The sequence below is a fragment of the Melanerpes formicivorus genome, unplaced genomic scaffold (genome assembly GCF_026170545.1).
Source record: "Melanerpes formicivorus ecotype bairdi unplaced genomic scaffold, bMelFor1.0.p_v2 SCAF_60, whole genome shotgun sequence".
In the NCBI taxonomy this organism is placed as follows: domain Eukaryota; kingdom Metazoa; phylum Chordata; class Aves; order Piciformes; family Picidae; genus Melanerpes; species Melanerpes formicivorus.
This window is the reverse complement of record NW_027142412.1, coordinates 1,227,365-1,244,645: the sequence shown is the minus strand read 5'-3', so window position 1 is coordinate 1,244,645 and position 17,281 is coordinate 1,227,365. Positions and strand designations below refer to the sequence as shown.

Below are 17,281 nucleotides of genomic sequence, written 5' to 3'. Positions count from 1 at the left end.
CTGTTGAGCTTGGACCTGCTGAACAGTCAAATGGGAAACTCTCCTAACAGCTTTTCAGAGAAAGCTTGAAGGTTTCAGTGCATGAATCTAACAGTTTGACCACCCCTCAACTAAGCTGGAGGTTTAGACCTTGGCTAGCTGAGGGGGTTAGAACAGAACCACTGTGCAGCTTTAATCACGCTGGTTGCTGCTCTTGCTCCTTTTGTGCATCTCCTTCAAAGCGAAGGACAGTGCTAAGTGCCAGTCCCCTCCTCCTGTGTGCTCTCCTACCTGACCCCCAGGCTCACCCATTCCTTAAATCAGAGCTCTGATTTAGCTGTAAAGGAGCATTTGACATACATAAACCTCAAACCCAAGCCCCTGAATGTATCCTGAGCTTGGGCATCTCGCTGTGTGTTATCTGGCTACACCGCAGCAAATAAAGGAATACAAACCTCAATTGACCTGCCAATTTTCTTTGCTGAGAACCAGGCATTGATTTATTTATTCAATGTGCCTGCATTATATGAAATTCATTTCTATCTAGCCTCATCAATTGAAAGATGCCTGGTTGCCTTCTCTAAGCCACAGTTAGTGTCAATTATCATGCACTGATTAACTGGGCTGTTTATTGCAAGATTCAAACCGATGCTGAATTTTGTCTTCAGCCTCTTTCTTCTTTAACACTGAAGGATTTAAAAACCCCCAAATCTTACTAATTTGGTGGTTTGCTTTTCAGCTTATGATAGGCCAATTAGAGTTATGGTAATTGAAAAAAAAAATAGCAACCTTTACCAAGTGGTTTTGACTCTGCTTAGGAGAAAGGAAAAGCTTGGACTGTCAACAGACCCTCCTTCACTCAACACAGGCTGTGAGCCACTTTCTTCTCACAGAGAATCTCCCTCCAAACAAGCTTTTTCCCTAAAGCTCTCAGAAGAAAGGCCACCACTTGTAAAAAATCCCAAGGTGTAAAGGTGGCAATAAATGCACACCTCAGAAGGCACATCTCACACTGAGCAAGGACTACTACCCCTCGTTATCCCCTCCTGTCGCTCTGCTGACCCACACCATACTCCAACAACACGGACTGCATCCTCACCTAGGCTCTGCTTGCTCTGCCCCTGAAGGGCAAGAGCAGCTCACTCCCCCTGAAATTATCTACTCTGCTGGTGCAAATGAGGTAAAGACAAGAGAAGTACCTCCTCCTCTTCCTGAGACTCGGTGAGGGGGCCGTTCCGCGTCTCCTGGAAGAGGATTTTCTTCATCTTCCGGTACTGCAGGTTGTCCAACTCCCGCACCGCATCCTTGGTCCTCTGGATGAGGTCTATCAGTACCCTTGGGGGCCGGTCTCGGCGAACAAAGTCGTGCTAGAGGAAAACAAAACCCAGGGTTTCAGCCACGACAGGAGGGTGCTTGATGGGTGGGCTGGACAAGATGACCTTTGAGGGTCCCTTCCAACCCAGCGCAGTCTGTGGATGTACAAACAGGGAGAGGGTGACTGCCGAGACACCTGACATGACACTAATTGGCCCGTTCCTATTTCCATAATTAGCAATACGCATTATAAAAGATTCCAAACACATTGGCCACTGAATACACTGTGCTCATCACCACATGAGTTTTGAAGGGCAGGCTGCAAAACCTTTGGTTCGGGAGTCAGAGGACCTGCTCAAGCTCCGCACTCAATCGAATGCAGAGTATCGGAAGCAAAGCAAAACCACTTTGCTACCTGAAACTCTCGTGTGTCTGTGTGCCCAGAAAACACCAGCAGCAGGAGAAGCTGGACAGTGGGTGGAAAGGTGTGAGCTCTGGCTGCCCTCACAAGCTCACTTTAACCTTGACTCTCCAATTCACTTTTCTGTCTGCACTGAAACAGTTTGGAGCAGGGTGAGGTTTTCTGAGCTCTCCAGGCAACAGTCCCTTCCTGAGCGCACTCACTCGAAGCACTCTAGGTACAAGATGGTGTCACTTCAAACCTCACAGAAGCACAGGACATGAGAATGAACAAAATCCATAAAGGACAAAGCAGAACCAGCCCTGAATGTGCAAAGCTACCTGCCTAAGCTCATCTATCTATTCCAAGTCACAAAATCAGTAAGAAGGCTGTGAAGCTCTTTTACACCCAAGACATTTGTAGCTGAAGTCAAATCACATTCTTACCAGCTCCTGCTAAGGGCATTCTAGAAGTGCAGCTTTGAAGGGCAGGCTTCACAATCAATTCTTCAATGGTATTTAAGCATATGATTAAAAGCTCTTCTCTGACTTAACAGCTATGTTCTCCTGAGCTGTGCAACCAGCAGAGGAGCATGAAAGCCTTGCTGCTTTCCCATGTAACCTCTGACTAAAGTAGAGAGCCCAAGTACACACTTGCCAATATTCTATTTGGGATCACTACTGTTGGTTGTGCTGATGAGGATGTACCACAGGAGATGTCCTGAAGGCACAAACATCTTCTACACCTTTGCAGAAGCATCAACAATGAAAGAGAGAAATGGGAATGAAGTCTACCCTGTATTGCAAATGCCACAAGGGCCTTTTGGTAGAGAGCTGCAACAGCTGGATCCCATCTGCATGAATCCTCAAGTTTAGGAAATAGAATAGACTAGACTAGAATTCTATGTTGACTTGCTGGAAGGTGTCCAGAGAAGGGCAACAAAGCTGGGGAGGGGTTTGGAGCACAAACCCTATAAGGAGAGGCTGAGGGAGCTGGGGTTGCTTAGCCTGGAGAGGCTGAGAGAAGACTTTATTGATCTCTACAGCTACCTGAAGGGAGGTTGTAGCCAGGTGAGGGTTGATCTCTTCTCCCAGGCAACCAGCACCAGAACAAGAGGACACAGTCTCAAGCTGCACCAGGGGAGGTTTAGGCTGGATGTTAGGAAGAAGTTCTTCCCAGCAAGAGAGATTGGCCATTGTAATGTGCTGCCCAGGGAGGTGGTGGAGTCCTCATCCCTGGAGGTGTTTAGGAAGAGCCTGGATGGGGTGCTTGGTGCCATGGTTTAGTTGATTAGATGGTGCTGGGTGATAGGTTGGACTGGATGATCTCCAAGGTCTTTTCCAACCTGGTTAATTCTATTCTATTCTATTCTAGAGGGTCCCCATGGGACAGGGAGAGGCATGTCTACCCTAGATGTGCTGCCATTCCTCAAGTTCAAGAACCAATACAACTGTGTCTGGAGCAAGGGACACAGGGAAACCCTGCCCTCCTTAAAACGAGAGCCATCGTGGAAGAGAGTCAAAAGGATGAGCTGCTCTTCTCTTAATGACTTGTAAATAAACACAGACAGTATCATGCCACAGGCTCATTTCTTGCTCTTAACTGAATTCAAACTGTTGTCAAGTTGAGTTTTGCTACTGGGGACAGGCAGTCATTTCCCTAGCAGGCTGGGGTTTTCTTGCTGGTGGTAGTGGTGTTTTGAATTATAGCAGAAAGTTCAAGCCATCATTTCACACAGAAGCAAAATGAATCATTTCTGCTCCTCAACACAGATAACCACTATTTATTTCTCTGTACACAGCAACAATCTGCAGCTTATCTATGATTATGGAAGAGAAAAAAAAGCCAAAAATAAAAAGAAAAAGGCTAACCATTTTTATCTTACTGTAGATAATGTTTAGAAAGCAGTAATGCATTTGGAATGATGCTGCTGAACTGAAATCATAGTCACAGAATCAGCCAGGTTGGAAAAGACCTCAGAGATCATCCAGTCCAACTTATTACCTAATACCTAACACCTCCTGACAACTAAACCATGGCACCAAGTGCCACATGCAAGCCTTTTCTGAACACCTCCAGTGATGGGGACTCCACCACCTCCCTGGGCAGCACATTCCAATGGCAAATCTCTCTTGCTGGGAAGAACTTTCTTCTCATCTCAAGCCTAAACTTCCCCTGGCACAGCTTGAGACTGTGTCCTCTTGTTCTGGTGCTAGTTGCCTGGGAGAAGAGACCAACCCCCCCCGGCTACAACCTCCCTTCAGGGAGTTATAGAGAGCAAGAAGGTCTCCCCTGAGCTTCCTCTTCTCCAGGCTAAGCAACCCCAGCTCCCTCAGCCTCTCCTCACAGGGCTGTGCTCCAGACCCCTCCCCAGCTTTGTTGCCCTTCTCTGGACATGTTCAAGTGTCTCAATGTCCTTCTTGAATTGAGGGGCCCAGAACTGGACACAGGACTACAAGGTGTGGCCTCAGCACTGCTAAGCACAGGGCACAATGACTTCCCTGCTCCTGCTGCCCACACTATTCCTGCTGCAGGCCAGGATGCCATTGGCCTTCTTGGTCACCTGGGCACACTGCTGGCTCATGTTCAGCCAGCTGTCAACCACTACTCCCAGGTCCCTTTTCTGCCTGGCTGCCTCTCTGACCCCAGCCTGTAGCACTGCCTGGGGCTGTTGTGGCCCACGTGCAGCACCCGGCACTCAGACTTGTTAAATGCTAACCCATCCTATATGCCCAGTTTCTATTTGTTTGCACCCATTCTTTAGCAGTGCAAATATTCACTGCAGTGGAAAGATTGTGCTTTGTATTCCAGGGCTACTCAAATAGCAGAGTGGGACCACAGGGAAGCTGTAGGGCAGATGCACCAAAGGCTCTTGTGTTACAAGAGCACAACTCTGCTCGCTTACATTTATCTCGTTGTCTAAATTGCACTTACAAGGTACAGGCAGCCCTACAGGCTAGGCTCTGTGCAACTAAGAAATGATGGCTGAAAGGATTTGTCTACTTTCCCTAAACTGAGAAGGTTGGGGGGAAATAAAGCCACAAGCAAACAACAAACTCAAACTAGACACAAAGGGAGGAAGAGGTTAGTTTGAAGGCATGAACCGAGCGGGCTGGAGGAATGACTAACAGAACTCAAGTCTCCCGAGAACGTCACACTAGCTGAGAAAAACAGGGGGGAAGTGCTTAAAATAAATATTAGAGTTGCTTTTAAGAGGGAGAAGAACTAGTGGGATATTAAAATGCAGTTGAAACTACCACTACAGCCACTTGACTATTTTTATCTGTGGTGGTGAATGGAAACTCAGCTCCTCCTCAAAGACCTCTTTTGAAATTCAGTTCTCTAAGAAGATGTGGCCACGAAAAGAAATAGCAATTTGCTCTGTCCCTGTCTCCCAAACACAAGTGAAAACCCCTCAAAAGATAAACAGATCTTCAGACTTGTCATCTGACAAGCTTTAGGGAGAGCTACTGCAGGAGGGAACATCTAGGGTCCTGTTCTGAAAGTCTAAACCCAAACCCAAAGGCTGAGCAGATGTGACTTATGAATGATAGCTCGGCTCCAATTGTTTGCACAGACTCCAACTTAAGGTACTCATGAAATCATCTCCTTCAATGAACTTGCACTATTCCTAGAGAGCAGAAAGGCTGCCAATCCACATGAATGAATCATTCTGAAGCCCACAGCATAAACCTATTAGCTGGGCAAAGGATTGTCAGGGTGCTGCAAGCAGAACCAGAGAACAAAATGCTGGTTATGTGCCACAGCACAAATCCATCACAGGGAAGGAAAAAAACAACCTAGCAGACCAGCACTGAAGAGAGGACAAACAAGCTCATTCATCAGCATTTACCTGCAGAGTGGAGGCATGAGAGTTAAAGACACTGTGTGGTCCAGGCTTAAAGCAAGGATGGGAGCAAGCCCAAAGCCAGCTTCAGTAAAGAGCACAGGGTTTTGGTTTCTCTTCAAGAACCCAAGAGGCACAAAAGCCTCTGTGAAAATGCATTTTACTGAGCTGAAAGAGCAACAAGAGAAGCCACAAAACAAAGGCTGAATGGTAGCCCTAGAACAAAAGCCAGCACGAAAAGTCTGTCAGGTAGCCACAGAGCAGCAATCTAACCTACTGTGGAAATGAAGCAAAGCACTCAGTGGAGCCAGCAGCAACTCTGCTCAGAGATTTAAGGAAGAACCGAGTCCTGTTTACCTGGAGTGGAAGAGCAGCATGCCATGCAATTCTCACCAGCAGCAACCAGAGGAATAGCAGGGCCACTAATCAGCTTTAAAGAAAGGAAGGATTTCAAACATCCCTACCTTCCAATAGAAAGCTGCCCCTGAACTTCCCAAAGCCTTCAGGTGTATAAGCAGTTCCTCCACCTCTTAGGTAAAGCAGACCCCAGCAACTAAAACTGAAACTGATTTATGACTCACTGACAGCACTCTGGCAAACCCTGGACTCATCACTGCCAGCACAGGCCTCAAACTCTTGACAATTATGAACCCATGCAAAGCCCTTTCCAAAATGAAACACATCCAAAGCCAGTTCTAATTAATGGGGTTCAGCATAGGAACTATTAAAGGGATAGAAACACCTTCTGATATCGGTAGTTTAAGGGAAGAAGCTAACCAAGGCCTATCCTGTTAGTCCTATTTTTAACAGCTAAGCATGATGCATGAATCTAGAATAGAAGCAAACACATTACAAGACATTAATGAATCAGGAGGAATGGCTCAAAAGCCTTCCAGAACAGAGAAATGATTGGAAAATGGCCATCAGAAACACAGGCAGAAATACAACACTGCATGATTAGAGAGAAGTTGAAAAGAAGTAGCATGGAAATGCACAAGAAAAGGGGAAAAAAAATAACCAGATGCAGAGTATGTTTAGTATGTAACAGTATGAGGAGGGATTTACAGGTGGCACTAAATTCATCAGGACTTTTGCACCAGATTGCATCCAAAATCTCCTACTGAAACACCACAGAGCTCAGGCAGCCTTTTCCAGCTCCCAAGAAACCACACCTGGAGTAACATCTCATGACATGTGTGTGAGTGCCAGGAAAACAACTCCAAAAGTGAACCATCCAAGGCCCAAATGACTGATTTACGAGGATGGAGCAAACCCAAGAGCTGAACTCAAGACCAGGCAGATAGATCACGAAGAGATACATATTCAAGAGGCATGAGCAGATAAAGAATTAATCATGCTCACATTAGCATCACTAAAGAAAAAAACCAAAGGTCAAGACAACCTTCCTGAACTCCATCTGCATCTGTCCAAAAAAAGACAAGACAGGACAGTCCAGAGTTCCCCACACAGAACAATCCTGCTCTGACCAGGAGATAAATCTAAGTCATTCAGTCTCTTTCCATCTCTAATACCCATGTTCCTTTACATAATCAGCCACTATCTGTAAATCTTTATTAAGAGCTCAATCCTCTGATCATGTGGAGCATAATTCTCAAAGTACTACTAGCTCTGCATAAGATTTGCTCTTGCCTATGCATCTTAGGAAGATTGCTTAAGCCCAGGTTTTGAGTAGCAATTAAAATGGCTTTTTAGATTGCCCTATCACTTCCACAGAGAAAGCCTGCAGCACATGGTCAGCCTTAAATCTCACTGACATGGCAGAGAAGTTTGGTAGCAAGAAGTGCTTACTGCACAACAGAAAAATACTACTGTTCCTTACTGGAGAAGGTAAGCAGGAAAAGAACACACAAAAGAGAAGGAGCAAGTTAACAGTTACAAAGTGCATAACTGCTCCAAAAAGGTCTTGGCTTTCACACAGGCTGCACCAATTTATAGCTTCCCCTTTCTCTCTGCTCCCACTTACAGGGCAAAGAGGGTTGCTCCCAGTTTCCTCCCTCATTTTTGTCTGCTCTTTCAGAGACCACAGTGCAGCATGGTCACACCTCAGAGCATCCTACTGACAGCAAAGAGGCTGGTGAAAATTCCTTCTTCACCAAAGCAGGAGGAAACACTCCTAAGTCTTGCCCACACAGGAAAATCTTGGTTGGAAGTCACTTCTGCAGCACAGATCTGTTTGTCCTTGGTAATACTTGGAGTTAAAGTATGCACAGCATTGTCTTGGGATAAAAATTACTAGAAGATAAAAATCAAGATTAAATCCTTCTATCCTCCTCCTGACAGGTCCTTCCTTCAGCTAAACCCCCTGTTACTCACCCTACTACTGCAAGAGGCTTTCAACTTCTCTACACAAATAAACTCTGCAGAGCTCTGGGCTGTAAGAGGAGCAGGGTGCAGGGCTGCTCCCACAGATAACTCCTCACTGATCAGTAGAACTGTTTCAGCACACAGCCCACCTCTGCTTTTCTTCAGTAGGTCAACTGGTGGGCATCATGTTATGAAAAGAACTGTCACTGACATAACAGGCAAAGTCAGGAAACAAAGTGAGGCAGCCTAAAAAATACTCTTTAGAAGACCTCAAAACTCTATGGGAATAGAATTAACCAGGTTGAGAAAGACCTTCAAGACCATCCAGTCCAACTTATCACCCAACACCATCCAATCAACTAAACCATGGCACCAAGTGCTTCATCCAGGCTCTTTTTAAACACTTCCAGTGATGGGGACTCCACCACCTCCCTGGGCAGCACATTTCAATGGCCAATCACTCTCGATGGGAAGAATTTCTTCCTAACACCCAGCCTACACCTCCCCTGTCACAGCTTGAGACTGTGTCCTCTCATTCTGGTGCTGGTTGCCTGGGAGAAGAGACCAACCCCCACCTGGTTACAACCTCCCTTCAGGGAGTTGGAGAGAACAATAAGATCTCCCCTCAGCCTCCTCTTCTCCAGGCTAAGCAACCCCAGCTCTCTCAGCCTCTCCTCACAGGGCTGTGCTCCAAACCCCTCCCCAGCCTTGCTGCGCTTCTCTGGACACCTTCAAGTGTCTCAATATTCTTCTTAAATTGAGGGGCCCAGAACTGGACACAGGACTCAAGGTGTGGCCTAACCAGCACTGAGCACAGGACAGAATGACTTCCCTGCACCTGCTGCCCACACTATTCCTGCTGCAGGCCAGGATGCTCTTGGTCTTCTTGGCCACCTGGGCACACTATTGATTCAGATGAGAGCAAACCCAACACTTTTTAATTATTTTTTTTTTTTAAGGGCCAATATTTGTTCACAACCTTCAGAATCATTGTGGCAGACACAAGCATTTTCCCCCTTAAATTTCTGGAAAAGCTTTGAAAAATTACCCGTAACAGATCTGCTGAGGACGGCCTTTCCTGAGGTATTTTCTGTAAGCAGTAATCAACAAAGCCCCTAAAGGAGTCTGACCTGTGAATAAAAACACACACACACAAAAAAAACACAGTTCTAAATGAGACAGCAGCTCAGGAGCTGGCATACACACAGACTGATCAGCTTAAAGCAAAAGAAAGACTCTTGAGTGATTTGTTCTTCAGGTCTAGAGCAGAGCAACAACCTGGACTTCTCCCAGGTCTGAGGAAGCTGTTCCCATCAGTTCCCCTTCAATAGTTTAAGGCAGTTGGACACACAATTATCCCCAACCCCTACCTGGAAGCCAAGCAAGAACTATGTGGACCAGCCACCAGTTTCAATTTTGCTTCAGCTGCAAGAAGTTATTGGTCCCCCCTGAAATGCACTCATTAAATGAGCTGATGAAGCAGATCTCTACCCCTCTAGAAGTTTCTTACCACTTGTACTGAGTCAGTGTTGAAGCTCCTTGATATAATCATAGGATCACAGGATGGTTTGGGTTGGAAAAGACCTTCAAGTTATCATCTACTTCCAACCCCCCATGCCACAGGCAGGGACACCTTGCACTAAACCAGGTTGCTCAAGGCCCTGTCCAGCCTGGCCTTGAACACTTCCACGCTTGGAGCCTCCACCACCTCTTTGGGTATTCTGTTCCACTGCCTCACCACCTTCAAGGGGAAGAATCTTCTCCTAATGTCTAAGCTAAATCCAGCTTCTTCCAGTTTGAAGCCATTACCCCTCATCCTGTCACTCACTACATACCTTTGTAAAAAGTCCCTCTCCAGCTCTCTAAGCAATGCTCAGCTCAACAAAACCTTGGCTATATGAGGCTGTATCACAACTAGAGAGAAGAAAACTCATCTTCTAGGTGCCACTGAAGTTGAAAGCAGCATAAAAGGCATCTTGCTTACTCCCTGTGTTCTCAAAGCTCCAGAGAGCAAACAGGTGAGTCTAAACAAAGTGCCTGTCATCAAAAGCATTGATTCTTAGGCTGTCTTCACAAGTTGTCTCTACTCTGCATTGCAAATTCTGCACAGAACATGGGTACTGGTGTGTGCAGATATGAGGCAAACATTTGAATCTTAAAAAACAGACAAAGCAGAGAAGATGAAATAAGGAAACTGGGGTGGAGTGGTTCTGATAAAATGATCAGCAATGAAACCATGAAGGTGCTTCGACATCCAGCAGAGTAACTGGGGGAACTTCCCACCTCTCCAGGAGCTGCTGCTTTGAGCCATCTGCAGGCTCTGCCAAGCACCCTGTGATAGCTGCATCTCACCCTTGGGCAAGGGGAACAGGAGATGGGGTAACATCTCACTCCCACAGAATAGCAAAGCATTCTTGGGGCAAAGCTCAGATTCTGCAACAAGCCTGTAAGCATGGGGTTTGCTGACTGGCCTCAGAGCTCTGACGACTTTGGAAGCCCCTGACTGAAGAACTCTAATTACCTCTGTATTCTGTGTGCCTCTGCCTTCCCTTCCTCCACAGTTCAGCTGCACTACAATGCTAACAATTCTTCTGTCAAGGTTCTTTTGCAGCTGGAAACTTTGCTGATGCTGAGTTACAGCGGGCTTAATGCATCCAAGGATATTTTAATTCCTACAGCATCTACAGCCCCATAATTAACACCTCCACATTCAGATTGTAACACAGCCCAAGTGACAGAAGGTCAAAATTGAGCCTGCCTACACAGGAGCACTATTTGAGAAGGCAGTAAAATCACTATGCTGCAACAAATACTTTTCTTGTCAGACTTTAACCATGCAGAGCATTTCCAGGGAAACAAAGGCAGTCTCTTACCATTCATTTGACTGTAACGTAGGGGAGTCGTTCTGGGCTATGTGATATAAGGCACTCATTGCATTCATGTTGAAAAGAGGAGGCTTCCTTTCAGCTAGAAAGAGAAGAGAAAGGTGTGATAAGGCAGTCTGGAAAGAAAAGGAGAAAGACATGCAAAGTATGAGCAAGGTATCACTGCTAATAGATTCTGGCTGTCATCAGTGCATTTAAGCTCATCATTTCACTATCCCAGGTTAGCCCAGGACAACCACTCGAGGAAAGCTGCTACTCACTTGAAGGGGGGAGGATGGAATCCAAAAAGAGAACAGGATGCAAATGAGAAGGAAAGGTTTCCAGTACATTTTACCTTGGCTGCAACGTTTCACACCTGACCTGCTATGGTAAGAATCAGCAGCAGCAGAGCACACAGCATGGCAGGGCTAGGAAATTCAGGTGTCAATCCCCTGCAGATCTTTAAGGCACTGCTGCAGCACCTCCACTAAGGGAAAAGAGCAACTGCCTCTTCAACTTGGCACTCACCTGCAAGCAGGACCTGTTGCCAAATTCCCTTGCCAGACTGATCATTAACTCCCCCCTAACTTGAATTCCTCCTAGTCCTTGCAACAAGAGGACACCTACCTCCCAGCCCCTGGCCTTCCGGGAGCGCAGCAGCTCTCACACAGATCGGGACAGGCTACTTCTCACCGCCAACTAAGGTCAGCCATGCCAATCAGCCCAGGATGCCAGGATTTGGAAGTTCATGTCAGGTCAGAGCAATCACTTGTCCTTGACATGCAGCATGCACGCAAACCACCCCATTTTCTTTGCCTTAAACACTATTTACTTTCATCAGCCACACAAGAAATTAAGACATCGGCATTCAAGGCAAGCCAAGTGCTGCTCAGCGAGAGATTTCCTCCCACTGCTAGCTGACCCCGTGTTCAGACACAGAATCATGCACAGGCAAAGTTCAAAGGTGGTTGGTTGTTTATTTTTAAGTTTCATACTTCTCAAAAGGAGGGGGAAAAAAAAGGCAAACCCAGGGACTATGTAAAATGGCTTTGAGATTCTTGACTGAAACAATCTCTATAAAAACTCTAGACTCAGCTCCTGTGCAGGGTAGCACAAAGCCTGCTGTGCTCCTTGAGAGGCTGTACCACACCTGAACTCCACACAAACTTGAATAGGTGGCCATGTGGAAGAAAATGCTCCTAAAACTTCCAATGGTGGCAATTCTTCACAGCAAAGTAGAGGCTGTGTCAGCACAGTGTTAGTGCTGGCACATCAAATACGACACTGGAGGTCATGAGTCAGCTACACCATTACCAGATCTGTGCTGGACTCAATGTTTCCACCCATTTTGTACAGCCCCTTATTTGCATCTCATAGATTCACAGAATGGTTTGGGTTGGAAGGGACCTTAATGATCATCGAGTTCCAACCCTCTGCAACGGGCTCCACTAGACCAGGCTGCTCAAGGTCTCATCCAGCCTGGCCTTAAACAACTCCAAGGAGGGGGCATCCACGACCTCCCTGGGCAACCTGTTCCAGTGCCTCACCACCCTCACTGGAAAGAATTTCTTCTTAATCTCCAGTCTAAATCTTCTCACTCAAGCTTCAATCCATTCCCTCATCCCATCACTAACAAGCCCCTCCCCAGCTCTCCCACAGGCCCCTTCAGGTACTGGAAGGCTGCTCTAAGGTCTCCCCAGAGCCTTCTCTTCCTCAGGCTGAACAGCCCCAGCTTCCCTCAGCCTGTCCCCATAAGGGAGGTGGCTCCAGCTCGCTGCTCAACTTTGTGGCCATCCTCTGGACCTGCTCCAGCAGCTCCATGTCCTTCTCATGTTGGGGGCACCAGAACTGGGCACAGTTCTCTCACCTGTGGCTGCTGATTATACATCTATAACCAATACTTTTAGTGAAGGTGCCCTCACAGTAAGTTCTTGATGCACTGTTAAGGCAAATCCAATCCATATCAAGACTATCTTTGAAAACAATGCACTCAGCACATGCAATGTCAGTCTTCAAACTTAAAGTGCACACATCTGCTCTGTATACCTGCTACCACATCTACATCTGCTTCAGCTTGTGTGGATGTGTGTCATTTGCCTTTTGCAGGGCAAGCCCTTTTCTTCTCTTGTAAAGGACCTGTCCACGTTGATCCCTGTCACAAACCTTCAGCTGAGACTGAAGATTTTTTGCTTCAGAGAGTGGGGAAGTAAGAAGAATTGAAAATTAAATGCAGGTCCCTGCTGACACACAGTTCCTAGGACACCAGTTCACTTGACAACAGCTGGAACAACTCTCTCAAGACCCAGCTTGAAAAAAATAGACTCTCCAAGTCACAGTTTCCTCTCAGTGACTGGAGGATTTGAGTCTTGTATCAGGGAGGAACTGAGCACACCAGATTAACATTAAAGCACAGCAGCATTAGTGGCTTGCTCTTGATTTGCCAGGGAGTAAAAAGGTTTAACTCAACTGTCAGTGCTTTCAAAGCCAGGCTTTTTAAAAGAAGAAAAAACAACTTCTGAGGAGTAAGGATCTCCCTTTTTTTTTCCCCAGGACTTCCCAATAAATATTGCAGCCAGTTCATTATTCATCTCATCTGCCAAGCATTTACTCACCTAACTCAATACACGTGATCCCAAGAGACCAGACATCCACCTTCCCATCATACTGTCCCTCGTCCATAGCAAGGATCACCTCTGGTGCCATCCTACCAACCACAGTGCAAAACATGCAGGTTAGGGGATACAAATCATGACTCCCAGCACAGAGCTCAAAGTGAGATGGCTTTCGTCATCTTCAGCAGCGCAGCAGACCAGAACTCAAAGAGCCAGCGTGGAGCTGAGTAAAGCCATGCTGAAATGAAACAATGCTTGCCTGCATTAGCAGCTCTTCCAAGAGGGAGTTTAAGAAAGGAAAGTAAATAAGAGGCCAACCTGCTCATCTTGCTGTTAGCACAACATGCTGGCACATGGGAGACCCACACCCATCTCCAAGGCATTGTACCTGCAGGCAGACAGCAAGGGCTGGGAGAGTCCTAAAGGCATCACTTGCACTCTCACCAGAGATGGTGACTTTTCCACTGGCACACCAGGATAATTTTCCAGCAGATATATGCAGCCTGTGAGTGTAGCTATGAAAGGAATAAGGAAATCCAGAACAGTGCAGAAATATGATGGTTCAGGAGCAGGGGATAAACAGTAGATGAAAGCAGCAGCAGGCCCTGGCCTGCAAAAAATCAGCCTCTTAACTCTTGCTCTTCAAGGATGAAGCAGGCTTCCTGCCAAATGGACTTGTTCAGAGGTTGGGCAATAGGTGACCTCCCACCAATGCCTGGGGCATCTGCCACAAAATAAGTGGAGCATAAAGCTATGCTGGTCCACTCCATGAGGAATGCCAAGCAACTCAAGTGACCCTTGAGGAAGTTTCTTCAAAACAGAATTTAAGCAGCTGTGTGATTCCCAGCCTCCATGGCCAGATGACCAGGATTCCCTTGCTCCATGTGGTTCTCAGAGCTCCATTACCTATGGCAAGTGTTAATCCCTTCTAAGCCCCTGGCAGTGCACCAGTCAAAACGTGAACCGGTGCCGTTGCACAGGGCAGCACTGCCTGCCTCTGCTCCTGGGCACCGAGGATGAGCACATTTCCTGAAGAGCTGGACACAGGGGTTTTAAAGAAAACTGCTTGGTTAAGAAAGTCTCTATGCCAGAAATTATTTTCAGACTGTAAAATGCTGAAGATGGAAGAGAAGGATCTTAAAAGAGGACCAAAGTACTGAAGGCTTCACTCACCAGTAAGGCGTTCCCACAAAAGAATTGGCAGGGGAAACTATAGATGCAGACCCAAAATCAGCTAGTTTCACTTGACCTGGTTCTGTTAGAAGAATATTTCCAGCTTTAATATCCCTTGAAAAGAAAAAGAAAGAAAAACAAACACACACACACACAAAGGATGGTTCTGGTTACAGTAGAAAAATAACTTTCCAAACACACAGAACTCCACTAACTTTTTATCAGGTAAGCGTTCCAAGTCCAGAAAGCTAGAGGTACATGGGGTGGCTGGGCTAGAGAACCAAAACCTGTCTGTACCCAAAATGGCAAAGGGTGAGGGAAAAAGGGTGGTGAGACACTGGAACATATTGCCCAGGGAGGTCATGGATGCACCCTCGCTGGAGGTGTTCAAAGCCAGGCCTTGAGCAACCTGTTCCTAGTGGAGGGTGTCCCTGCCCATGGCAGGGGCTTGGAACTAGATGACCTTGAAGGTCCCAAACCATTGTATGAATCTATGAAGAAGAGATGAGCCATGGTTGCAAGGTTGAGATCCCAAACTAAGATCTAGGAGGTATCCTACCACCCAGCTGTGACACCCTTAGACAATGTCAGCCATGTTATTTTCATCCTTTGCATGCCCTGGGGCTCTCTTTTCTGATCCCTCCTCCAGTTCTCAATGACCTTTCAGGTGCCCTCCAACTCAAGCCATTCTATGATTCTGTGAATTCAAACACTCAAGAGATCAACCATCATGACACCAATGGCACACATAAGGCCCAAGATATATTCAACACCTTTGGCACTGTAAGTTTCTGAACTCCAGCAGCACGTGGGCTCATTTCAACATGAGTGCCCATGAAAGCCTAAAAAGGTTACCTCCATTTGCCTACCTTCCAAGACACCTGGAATGATCCTGTTCAGGGTTTGAGACAGAGCTGAAATATTTATTTTCTTTCACCCATCCCATGAAAGGAGGAGGATGCCACTTGGTGGGTGCCAGGAGGATGGGGCCAATGTTTTTTCAGTGGTGCCCAGTGATGGGACAAGAGGTAGTGGGCACAGACTTGAACATAGGAAGTTCCATCTTAGCTGTTCAAGAGGAGATTGGATGTGGCACTTGGTGCCATGGTTTAGTAGTCATGAGGTCTTGGGTGACAGGCTGGACTTGATGATCTTTGAGATCTCTTCCAACCTTAGTGGTTCTATGATTACCAGGCTGGATGAGACTCTGGCCAGCCTGATCTAGTGTGGGGTGTCCCTGCCCATGGCAGGGGGGTTGGAACTCGATGATCCTTGTGGTCCCTTCCAACCCTGACTGATACTATGACACTATGATTCTGAACATGAGGAAGAGCTTCACATTGAGGGTTGTAGAGCACTGGAACAGGCTGCCCTGAGAGGTGGTGAAGTTTGTCTCTGGAGTCATTCAAAACCTGCCTGGACACTCTCCTGTGCAACCTGCTTTAGGTTGCAACTGTTTTGGCAGGGGAGTTGCACTAGATGACCTCCAGAGGTCCTTTCCAACCCCTATCACTCTGTGAATGCTTGCAGAAATTCAAGTCTCTTTACACACCACCAGCTGAAAAATCACAACACAGTGCAAGCTGCTTAAAACCCTGATGGAGCACTCCAGTAAGGAAGGGAAAACTACACACTAGGTATGCCACAGATGCCTTTAGATGGGCAAAGCTCTTTGACTTTGCAAAAGCACAGCCTCAGGGTAAATGGAATCAGTGTAAGGGATCCCTGGCAGCCAGGCTGCAGACACCAGAGGGGCTGCAGTGTCTCTTTGCCATCTCTTTCAAACACTATAATGTGTCTTCATTTTAAAAAAAAGGCATCAAGAACAATCAATAATAATAGTAAAAAAATCAGCTCTCCTTGTCTGGTGTCCAACTGAAACACCAAAGCCACTGATCAATAGTAGTAGAGCTCCCACACAAACAAGCTGCTGTGTATTGCCAGACACACTCTCACTCTGACCCTGTGAAAAGCAAGCTAATGAGATAAATGAGGAAGGAAGCAAAGCTGTCTTGTATGTGCTGCAGAGGAAGAGCTCACACATGCAACACTCAAAGCAGAATGATGGGTGCATCAAACACAAAGCCAGGATCACTGCAGCCCCACTTAAGCTGAAAGACTCTTTGCATTTAGCATGGAACAAAGTCTGGTGAGATGCTTTTGTCTCCAAAGGGCAGCACACAGGGCAAGGCAAAGCTGGGATAAAAAGAGCCACAGAGAGAGGAATTCACCCCCAGAATTTCCCAGCAGCAAAGCCAGAGCAGGAACCTCTGCTCCTCTACTCCCCCATTCCCAGGGCAGTGTCACTTCAAAACTGGTATTACAGAGGTTTTCACACATGTGCTACTCAAACACATCCTGAGCTGTTTTGGGTCTGTGCATCTGTCACTTCTGCTGGGGGACAAGCACTAAAGGTGTCTTGTATGTGCAAGAATGAACACCTCAACAGCACAGGAGAGGCAGCACAGGCTCTCCTCTGCTGTCATCTCCACTGCTACCTTCACTGTACAACGACCAACAGAGGACTCGGCAGCCACCTTAGGTACCAGCACACAGATTCACTACCTTAGGCTTGCTTTGTGCCTGCAGTTAAACAGAAACTAATCTCATCTTTTGCCATCCCACAACGGGGCACTGGAAGGAGCTGGCAGCAGAGATGCTCTGGGAGCCGGAGGGGAGACTGGAGCCTTGCTCTGTTGGTGCATCTCCACAAGGTGTCCCTCCATCCCAGGGCACGCTCCTTCGCCTGCCTTGCTGTGGGGCAGGG

The 17,281-nt window shown here is 46.8% G+C and overlaps 1 protein-coding gene across 6 annotated transcripts in view; it reads right to left on the bottom strand.

The window, feature by feature from the left end:
- The window catches only part of TAOK3 (TAO kinase 3), a 120,811-nt gene that overhangs the window by 35,051 nt on the left and 68,479 nt on the right, over nt 1-17,281 (bottom strand). For all 6 annotated transcript variants that reach the window (XR_010990209.1, XR_010990208.1, XM_068161763.1 and 3 more), the window contains 5 exons: nt 14,515-14,628; nt 13,342-13,433; nt 10,739-10,832; nt 8,914-8,995; nt 1,179-1,346 (listed from right to left, as the gene is read on the bottom strand). Coding sequence is in view for 4 of the 6 variants with exons in the window: in XM_068161763.1 (XP_068017864.1) it covers nt 1,179-1,346; nt 8,914-8,995; nt 10,739-10,832; nt 13,342-13,433; nt 14,515-14,628 (550 nt within the window). In the remaining 2 variants the exon portion in view is untranslated. The remainder of the gene's footprint in view (nt 1-1,178; nt 1,347-8,913; nt 8,996-10,738; nt 10,833-13,341; nt 13,434-14,514; nt 14,629-17,281) is intronic.